At 54.4% G+C, this 10,716-nt stretch overlaps 1 protein-coding gene across 1 annotated transcript; it reads right to left on the reverse strand.

Moving 5' to 3' along the window:
* Nucleotides 1-3,486: 3,486 nt before the first annotated feature.
* TCTE1 (t-complex-associated-testis-expressed 1) lies at nucleotides 3,487-10,091 on the reverse strand. Its single transcript, XM_068994028.1, has 4 exons — nucleotides 9,812-10,091; nucleotides 7,658-8,226; nucleotides 5,203-5,652; nucleotides 3,487-3,696 (listed from the first exon to the last, which is right to left on the reverse strand). The coding sequence occupies exons 1-4, from the start codon at nucleotides 10,089-10,091 to the stop codon at nucleotides 3,487-3,489; spliced, it is 1,509 nt and encodes a 502-aa protein (XP_068850129.1).
* Nucleotides 10,092-10,716: the final 625 nt, after the last annotated feature.

The raw sequence follows: 10,716 nt of genomic DNA on the forward strand, positions 1-10,716 counted from the left end.
CCCCGGGTCCCGGGACCGGCCCGACGGTCTCCTTCCCTGCTCCTTGCCGGACGGCGCGTCCTGCGGGTGCAGCAGGGGGAGTCACGAATGTGGCCGAGGCCGTGCCGGGAACGGTGGGGGCGGGGAGGTGGGAGGCGAGGGGGCGTGGGCCAGACTCAGATGGGGCCGATCCGACACCACCCCCTACCTTCCTGTACAAAAAGAGACAGCTAGGGGGAGGGAAGACAATCCCACCCCGGCAGAGCCGTCTCTTCCAGGCCTGCCCGCCCCTGAGTTCCTAGCGGGTCACCTCCCTTTCCGACACACACACTCGCACGTTGGAGATCCCCTGTCCCGCCTTTCAATGGATCCAATGACTGTTACGTGGCGACTGCGCCCTGGGACCCGTCTTGGGCTCCGTCTCCAGGGAGAGGCCCTCGCTGTGCCGCTGGGGAGGTTTGGAGGCCGGGGGGAAGGGCCGCCCGGCTTTCTTTCCTCGCTGCAACCTGATCCTGCCGGGGCCTCTCTCTACCAAGGGGGCAGTGGTTCGAACAGCAGGGCTGGCTTCCAGCCAAGCTAATGAATTCAGTGGGTCTGAGGCCAGGCCCAGGTGTCAGCCGTGGCACTCCATCTCAAAGCCCTGGAGATGTTGCTCTCCTCTTCTTGGCGCTGGCCCGGACAAGATCCGAAGATTGGGGTTTCCTTTCGGCCACTCCCACCGCTGTTGTTTATCTCCCGGGGTCCCCAGGAGGTTGGGTCCTGGGGGTGCCGTACTCACCACAGCTCTCCTTCCCCAGCCTGCTCCCTGGCTCTGAAGAGCTGTTGCCAGGGTGAGGAGGAAGGCAAACTGTGGAGGTCAGTGCACCTCAGTCGTTTAAACTTTAGCCTCCTTGCCTAGGTTCTGGGAGGGCACCTCCTTCGGGCGGCATTCCTTCAAGCTGACCAAGGCATACGACTCAGCGGGGAGACTAGGAGGCAGGCCTGGGTGACAACAGAGAACTCAGGAAGCAAGTGGGGGTCGAAGAGGAGAGGGTCACGAAAAGACCCTCAAAGGTGGGGGTGTCCGTGGGGGCCACCCGTTGGTTCCCCCGTGTTGGTGGGGAGGAGTGGAGAGTGGTCATCCGCAAGCTGAGCCTCTGCGGGGCTGAGGACCTTGTCTCGAGCCCAGCTGGAAGCTCCGTTCCAGTGGCGGGGTCAGAGGCAGGAATTCTCTAAATCTCGCCCGATTCCTCTGTCCTCCCCTAGCCCGTAAGCTGAAGCCCTGCTGTTGTGTCCCAGGGTCTTCAAAGGGGCATGCCATCACCACACCAGGGTGCTGGCCCCATGTGCTGTCCCCCATTACTCCTACCCTGATGTACTTCCGTGTGCATGTCTGTGTACAAAACCCCTGCCCGCCCAGCTCCCCTGGCTAACGTTTTCCCAGCTGACTTAGCCTCCAGGGAGTGAGCTCACATTTGCAGCCGGAGAGGATAACCCTAGGCCTTGAGGCTCACCCCTGATGCTTCTCACTTCATCTGAGCCATCAGAGCTGCTCTTCTCCCCTCCTCCTCCAGCCTGGCCAGGCCCGCACCGCCTGGGGCGTGGCCTCCACCTATGCAACATCTCCTTTGGCTCCCCTGCTCCCCTTCCCTGGGGAGGTGGGGGGAGGGCACAGATTGTGGGGACACCATGGCCTGTGGCACACTGGGGTTGAGCTTAACTTTCAGGTGGAGATGGCTGAGTGGGAAGGGGAGGAGGCCGGAGAAGGGGAGGCTTGGGCAGGAGGGGACAGCTGCCCACTAGGTTTCCCTGGGCAGCAGTGCCCACCTAGCTGCCAGCACTGTGCTCTTCAGGGGCCTGGGGGTTGAAGTGCCCCTCTTTCCTTTGAATGGATGTCTGTGAGGTACAGGTGGTGAGTTGTGGCCTTGGTACCCAGTTCTTGGCCAGCTGGCACCCAGATGTCACACCCTTGTCTGGGGCATCCTGGCCACCTCATGGCTCTGGGGAAGGGAGGAACTGAGACAGATGCCTGAGACAGAGCCTGAGCTGGGAGGAGGAGAGAGGGGAGGGGCTGTGATTATTTTTGCCGGTATTGACCATTTCTGCCTAGGTCTTCTCACACTGACAGCCTCACACCTCCCACATATGCACAGACTTAGAGAGAAACCAAGTCTTCGGTCTGTTTTCTTGGTAGCTTTATTGATTGCCAGGGAAAACGAATACCAGAAAAATTAATCTCTAAAATTAAACTTTACACTGAATGTTCTTGTTTCTCTAATTAGAACCTCTGCTAGCAGCTGTGGCTATGTACACTCACACACTCACACACACCCTCACACCTATAAGTCTGCACTCCGGAACTGTCAGAGGGTGTCAGGCACAGACAGACTCGAAGTTGCCCAGACAGGCACACACGTGCGGTCACTCCCAAGCCCCCTTTGGTGCTCTGCTCCGTGCCTGCTTGTTGGGAGGAGTCCCTGGAAAGCACTCCTAGGCTGTGATTGCAGCCTGTGACCCATCCTGTGGAAATGTGGCTGGGGGTTCAGTCTGCAGAGCATGGGCTCTGGGGCTCAGCCTGAATCCAACAGGAGATCCTCTCATGGCCTCATGGGGAGATGTGATTCCTGTGGGTGTGGCCCCAGGGCGGTGGTCATAGAGTGATGGGGACTCGTGGAGGGTGCCTGGAAAGCTTCATGTGTCCTGGGACAAGGGCTTGTGGGGTGGGCTGGGCCTGGCTGGGGAGAAGACAGGTCTCTGTCAACTGGGTGCATCACACTGTGGCCTTTCTGTCGTGGATTTCCAAGCGCAAAGATTGTATGAACCAAACTGGTGGGTAATAAAGCTGTGGATGACTCACTGACTTCCCTCCCAGGGTCACACCTCTCTCACCATCTCCCAGTTCTGTGAGCAGCTCTTTGGGGAGGCCGATGGGTCTGAGCCCCTCCTGTCACCTCTGTTTCCTCCTTCTCAGGTTGGGGGTGGGGTGGACTAGGGGTGGCATGACCTGCAGAACTGGAAGACTTAAGCAGAGTCAAGTAAGAGGGAGGTGGCATCTGCAGAGGTGAGGGTGGAAGAGCCAGGCAGAGCTCTGCTGAAGCCTGGGGTGGAGGAGAGAGTGTGTGTTTGAAGGTCAAGAAGTCAAGGATCTGTTTGGTAGAGAGAACAATGGTGGGGAGGAGGGTGGTTGGGGAGATGGGCGGCTCCTGGGGGAGAGTCTGGGCCTCACAGTCTCGAAGGGTCGGCTTTCCATATTCTTGGAAGAAGTCAGTCATTTCAGTGAGTCTGTTCATATCCTCTCCCTAGGTACCAGGGGTAAGTCCCACTTCCCACCTCTATCCCAGGCTCCTTCCTCTCCTCACAGACCCCTGCAGAACCTCAATCGCTCACCCCAAGGATAGTCTTGGTCTCCCCTCCCCCTCCCTCGGGACCAGGGTGACCCTCAAAAGCAGGCATGGCAGGGGCATGAAATGAGGGTTGGGGCTGGGGCAGTGACCCAGGTCTGGCCACTGCCCCAGCCCTGTTCCCATCTTATCCCACAGGGCTCTCAGGGCCCTTGGCAGTGACTGGGGACATGAGGTGGCTGGGATTCAGGGCCCGCTGGCGGGCTGCTTCACGGTTGGCACAGAGGGCCTGGCCAATGAGGTACTCGCTCTCCTGGGCGATGTCTGACAGGCGCAAATCAAACTCCAGCAGGGTCTTGTTGTCTGACATGCCTTCCAGGAGCTGCTTCCCACCATCCTGGGTCAGGAATACAAGGGAAGGGGTCACTTTCCACCACAACTCAGGACCACACAAACAGGGGCGGATGTGTGCACACGTATACATACTGATATACAGGCGTGACGGGAACAATAACGTCACAACACAATTCCTACTTTGTGTAGCGTTTTCTATCCTGTTCCACCTTATTCTCTGAGAAAAATGGTGCTTGAGATTCACTACATTGACTTTTCAAGCTCAGTGGTTTGAAAAACGTGGTGCTGTGCAGGGACAATGACTCCATTCTTCTGGTTCAGCCACGAGCACGTGAGACAAATCTGGCTCGTGAGATATAAGGAAGAAGTTTGGAGGGAGTGGCACCTGGGAAGCTTTTTCTCGTAAAAGGGAAGAAAAGAGAGGAGTGGTCTCCTTTCTTTCTGCCTCTGAGCGTAGCCCTGTGGGAAGTACAGCTGCCATCTTGGGCCCATGAGAGTGGGCCCATGGCCGTGGGGCTGGGTGGCTAGAGCAGAGGTGGCTCAGAAGCACTGAGCCAAGGAACTCAGCAACCCCAGAACCCCCTTCTCCGGGGCTTCTGATCATGGGACACAGTGAACATTCCTCTTGTTAAAGCCATTTCCCATTTAAGCTTTCTGTTACTTGTAGCCAAGAGCACTCTCTCTGGAGTCAGTGTCTGTGAGCCAGACTGTCCTCTGGGGAGGCTTGGTAGAGGGTGCAGGGCTCTAACTGGAGTGCATGGAGGGCCCTCTTCTCTAGGTCTCATAGTTCCAGCCCCTTCTGGGTTAGGTGGCCCTCTTCCAGTTAGAAAAATTTCCTGTTGGGAGGCAGAATGCTGGTTTTCTATGGTTGTGACCCAACGGTATGTTGCAAAGTCAATTCAGTGGGTCACTGAAACATGAAAACATCAGCATATATCACAAGCAGTGCAAGTTAAATTTCAATTATGTTATATCGATGTATGTGTTCACTAGGTGCTCATGAAAATTGCTTTTCTTACTCTGAGACTTGGTCAAGATATGAAAGACACTGTCTGTTGGGAAGGACCCAGGCTGTCAACCTGACTGGATGCTCTTGAGCAACTCACTAACCTCTCTGAGACTATTTTCCGTCTATAAAGCGGGGGCTATTTTACTAGATAAGTTGAGGGCTAAAGAAAAACTAACAGATACTGGGTGCCTAGCATAGTACAGAATCCCGAGTAGTAGCAACAACTAGTAAATACTGAGGACCTAGCTAGTATCTGCAATGGTTAACTGCTTTACAGTTATAACTTGTTTAATCCTCCCATGGAAAATACTTAGAGGTAGATGCTATTTCTATTCGCATTTTACAGATGGGGAAATGGCGGTCCCAAAGGTTAAGTAACTGTAACCAAGTGCTAAATGGCAGAGCTGGGGTGAGAACTGGGTAAAGCCTGTGGTCCTAGCAATTTCCCTGTAAGTACCATTGGCAGTCAGATTCCAAGCCCTCCGCCCAAAGCCCCAGGGCTTTCCCTTGGCCGTGAGTGCCCTAGAAGCCCTGGCTTACCAGCCCGATGTGGTTGCAGGACAGGTTGATGCTGGTGAGCGTGGTGTTGATGGTGAGCACTTGGGACAGGAGGGTCGCGGTGGGCTCGGACAGCTCGTTGCCCCCGAGGTGCAGTGTGGTGAGGCACTTGTTGGTATGCAGGGCATGGGCGAGCGCCTGGCCGCCCTCATCCTCAATGCAGTTGAGGCGCAGGTTGAGGGAGATGAGGTTACTGTTGTGCCCCAGGGCGTGAGCCAGCGAATGGGCGCCGGGCGCACGCACTTGGTTGTTGGCGAGGTTGAGCACGCGCAGGCGGCTGTGGCTCAGCAGCTTGGCGGCGGCGCGCGCGCCCCGGTCCCCGATGAGGTTGTGCGACAGGTCCAGCTCCTCCAGGGCCGGGTGGTCCAGGAGGCTGCGGATTAGGATGCGTGCCTTGTCATCATCCACCTTGCTTCGGGTCAGCCTGAAGATCTGTGGGCAGCAGGAAGAATGTGCCTGCCTACATACCTCCCCCAGGTAGAGGAGGGAGCCCCAGGAATGCCCGAGGTTCTGCTCTTTCAAGAACCTGGCTAGGGGGAAGTCTTCCCTGGCTGTTCGGTGGCTGGGGTTCCGAGCTCCCAGTGCAGGGGGCTCAGATTAGATCCCTGGTATGAGAGGTGGAACCCACATGCTGCAGTAAAGATAGAAGATCCCGCATGCTGCAGCTGTGTGTGTGCTCAGTCCCTTCAGTCGTGGCCAACTCTTTGCGACCCTATGACTTGTACTCCACCGGGCTTCTCTGTCAGCGGGATTCTCCAGGCAAGAATACTGCAGTGGGTTGCCATGCCCTCCTCCAGGGCATTCTTCTGACCCAGGGATCGAACCCACATCCCCTGTGTCTCCTGCACTGCAGGATTCCTTACTCCTTGAGTCATCAAGGAAGGCCATGCTGCATATAGGACCCACCCAAATAAATAAATAGTAAAAAGAGAGAGAGAAGAACTTGGCTGGGAAGGGGGAGAGAGGTGGAGCAGTAACGGATAAAAGATTCGACCACCTAGCTGGCTTTTGGGCAGGGCAGGTCTACCCAGTATGACAGTGGTGCAGAATTGGTGGCAACTGGTAGGGAAAAAACTACCACTTACTGAGTAATGACTACGTGCTGGGCATGCTGCTGCAACATTCCATAGCCATGATCTCTAACCCTTGGCATCCTAGTGAGATCGAACAAGTCCTCTGCATTTTACAGGAGAAAATGGAGGCTTTGAGTGGAAACCTCATTTGCCCAGAGTCAACCGGTGATTAAGCCGTGGAGGCAGGTTTTGAATCCAGGTCTGTTGGATGAGTCAGCCCTTCACTGCACCCTCCTAGACCTTTGTGAGGTGATACCCCACTCTAGTTTTGATTTGCATTTCTCTAACAATTAGCTAAGTTGAGAATCTTTTCAAGTGCCTGTTGGCCATCTTTGGAGGAATGTGTCGGTCTTCTGGACATTTTTGGATTGGGTTGTTTTGTTATTATTGAGTTGTGTGAGCGGCTTGTATGTTATGGAAATTAAGCCCTTGTCTGTTGCATTGTTTGCAAATATTTTTCCCAGTCTGAAGGTTGTTTCTTTGTTTTATGGTTTCTTTTGCTGTGCAAAAGCGTATGCATTTGATTAGGATCCATTTGTTTTTGTTTTTATACATTGGTTTGAAACACATGCAAGTTTCTTCTTAAGGAAACCCAAACCCCTCATCTGTTACTGCTCTACCTTTCTCTCCTTTCACAGCCAAGTTCTTGAAAAAGCTGATTTGTCTCCTCACCTCTCACTCTTTCCACAAATGCCTCTGATCTGGACTCTGCTCCTGGCACTCCACGGACATAGCTTCCCCTCAGTGACCTCCAAGTTTGCTACATCTGGTCCTCAGCTCCATCCCACCTCACTGCTGCTCACCCCTCTTCTTGAAACGCCTCCCTCCCTGGACTCTATGATACAATGCCATGTCCTCCTTTTCCTCCTCCTCTGATTCTTGGCATGCTCTCCTTCCAACCAGAATATTTGGGACATACTTAACCTAAAAAAAAAAAATTGTTGTGTATCTGAAATTCAGACTTAACTGGACATCCCGTATTTTTATTGATAAATCTGGCAACCCTATTTGAGTTGCAATTTCACATTTATATGATTGCTGATTAGTGCCTTTTATCCCCACCAGACTGTCAGCTGGAGGGCACATATGGTCTAATTGTGCTCACTGTGGAATCTTCAGCACCTAGGACAGGGCCCGGGGTGCAGTTGAGTGTTGGATTAATAGCTGGTGAATGGGCCCGGCAGAACCTTGTGCGTTTCCGCATTCCCAGAACCCGCCTTGGTCCAGGGTCACCAAGGACACTTGGTCAACGGGTGAGAAGGAAATAGGAGCAAGAAGGCGGTGATGGAGGAGGACGGGAAGGGGAGAGGGGCTCAGAGAGATGCTGAGAATGGGAGGTAGGGGGAGGCCGGGGTAGGTGGTACCTTGAGGGTGTGGCAGGCCTTGACGGTGGCTGCCAGGGAGTGGCAGTCGCGGTAAGTGAAGAGGAAGAGGTTCCACTCGAAGTTCATGCCACAGTCCTTCACACCGTATACCAGGTCCAGCTCCTCCAGATGGCTCAGGCCAGCCACCAGTTTGTCCAGTTGGTAGTGGTCCATGGCCGGTTCCTCCATCTCCCCTTCGCTGCCAGAATCGGATTGGTCCCCACCGCGGGGCGGGGCCGGGAGCTGCATGGGGGGAAGGAACTGATCCACCCGGATGGCGCGCACGTAGTTCCTGCAGAGCGGCAGCAGGTTGAGGATCACCGCCGGGTCGGTGGTGTTCGGGATGAAGTGTTTCAGCAGGTTCTCCAGGTGCAGCTCAAAGAACATGCGCTTCCAGCTGCCGCCGTGATTGTCCACGTGGCACACGGGCCACCGCTGCGTGCAGCAGCGGCGCCAGTAGCTCTCATCATCGATCAGGTTGGCGGTCACAGCCAGTGGCAGGTCAGGAGACAGGTGGTTCAGGACCTTCTTCTGATGCTCTGGGAGCAGCTGCTTCAGGATGGGGTTGTCTTTGGGAGCAAAAATAGGCAAATAGGAGGCACAGTGTTGGGGACACTGCACTGTGGTACCCTGGGCTCAGCCTGTCTGTCTAGGGGCACCCAGGAAAGGGGAAGACCCTCCTCTGCCTTCAGGGAGCCCGTCTGTGAGAAGAGATAGCCTTCATTCCCAGGGAGGCTCGATCTGAGAAGGGACACACCATCCCTGACTCTGGGGTGGTCCTGGCTGAAGGTGGACATCTTAGCATCTGGTCTCAGGGAGCTCTCTGTCTGAGACAGAATCCCAGGTCCAGCCCTCAGTTTTTCCTTAATCTAGCAGAGGAGGTAACTCCTGACTTCAGAGGCTCCCAATGTGATTTGATTCATTCATTTAAAAACAAAAACTTTTTTTTTTTTTATTGAGCACCTATTATGTATCACAGGCTTCCTAGTTGGTGCTAGTGATAAAGAACCTGCCTGGCAATGCAGGCAGTATAAAAGAGGCAGAGACGTGGGTTTGATTCCCGGGTCAGGAAGATTCCTTGGAGGAGGGCGTGGCAACTCACTCCAGCATTCTTGCCTGGAGAATCCCACAGACAGAGGAGCCTGGAGTGCTACAGTCCATAGGGTCACAAGGGGTCAGACACGACTGAAGTGACTGAGCATACACGTACACACTATGTACCACGTACTATCCTTGCATCCTGAGTGCTGAGGATACCAGCGTGAACTAAACAGAGGGAAGCGCTCTATCTGCATGCGGAGGCAGACTGTGAACAAGTCAAATGAGTATATTGTAGGCCTGGTGGTGACAGGTGCCGTAGACAACATGATGACCCTGTCCTCAGAGAGGCCCCCTCTGGTAGGAGAGGTTGGTGACTCCTCTTTGAAAAGGATGAACATTAACAGAGACTAACGTACAGGATAAACCAAGGATCTATGCATGCCCATCGAAGACTGCAGGAGAGTGGAGGATGGTCAAACAGGGGGCGCTTTCTAGCGGAGGAGGTAGATGTGGTTTGGGCCAGGCTTTGCTGGACAGAGTGGGAAAAGTAAGGAGAGGGCCTAGATGTAGAGGTCACAGGGCAGGATGGGGGAGGTGGCTGGTGGGGCCTGGGAGTGGGGATGGCTGGAGAAACTGACTTGGCCTCAGGGTAGGCGGAAGAGAGGAGGTGAGTGGGGACGAGGACATTTTCCTAAAGGAAATCAGCCCTGAATATTCATTGGAAGGACTGATGCTGAAGCTGAAGCTCCAATACTTTGGCCACCTGATGCAAAGAGCTGACTCATTAGAAAAGACCCTGATGCTGGCAAAGATTGAAGGCAGGAGAAGGAGAGGACAGAGGGCGAGATGGTTGGACGGCATCACCAACTCGATGGACATGAGTTTGAGCAAGCTCTGGGAGACGGTGAAGGACAGGGAAACCTGGTGTGCTGCAGACCACGGGTTTGCAAAGATTTGGACATGACTGAGGGACTGAGCAAGACAAGAGGACATTGTAGGAGAGGTCAGGGGCTGCCCCCAGACCCAGCCCTGAGGCCTGGCCTCCAGGCAGTCCCTTCCACCCTGCCCCACTCCTGGCCTTCTCTCTCCCAAGCAAGGAGGGGACAGACTCACTCTGGAAGTTCTTGACAATGTGCTGAATGCAGAGCTCTGTGAGAAGGGGCACGATGGCCAGCGACCACTCAGCATCCTCAGCGATGATCCTGCGCATCCGCCGGACCACAGACCCAGAGCCTGGGCCCATGGACTTGGCCAGGGGTGGGATAATCGGGGTAGGCTTTGAGGGCTGTGGGGCTGTGCTCGAGGTTTGGCCCACAGTGGAAGACCGGTCCTGGGTGGAGGTTGAGGACCGGCTGGGGATTGACGGTGATTCTATTGTCTGGGTCTCCTGCATGCTGGGGGCTGGCAACACAGGGACAGCTGGCCCCTTGGTGATGGCCTCGTGACAGGGAAGCTTCTCAGACAGGCAGATCCTGGGTGCTGGCGGGAACCTGGAGAAAGAGGAGCAGGGAGAGGTTATTTTGGGAGGTTTCAGTGGGCATTTACCAACAGACATAGCACAGGGTGGTTCTGAAGGGGCAGTCTCTGGACTAGAGCAGGTCCAGGTGCAAACCCCACCAGCTGGGTGGCCTTGGGCTGGTTATTGAAGCTTTTTGAGTTTCAGATGCTTCCCCTGTGAAATGAGGATAGCAGTTACCAATAAGATGATTGGGAAGAGTGACTAAAATAATGCATCCGAAGAGGCATAGCTTTCTGTGACACACGAAGCTGTAGCAAGCAGCAGAACCACATTTCAGACAATAATAGCTACGCAGTAATTACAAGCAATTGCTGTATGCTGTCCCTTTTTTTAGTTTTTTATGTATATCAGCTCATTTGATTCTCACAGAAGCCTTTTTGAGATAGGCGCTGATGGACTAATTTTTTTCTGATGTGAAACCGAAGCTCAGAGAGGTTAACTGAGTTGCCTAAAGTTACACAGCTTATATATAACAAAGGTGGATTAAAACTCAGGCTAT

This window comes from Capricornis sumatraensis, chromosome 22, assembly GCF_032405125.1.
Source record: "Capricornis sumatraensis isolate serow.1 chromosome 22, serow.2, whole genome shotgun sequence".
NCBI classification, from domain to species: Eukaryota; Metazoa; Chordata; class Mammalia; order Artiodactyla; family Bovidae; genus Capricornis; species Capricornis sumatraensis.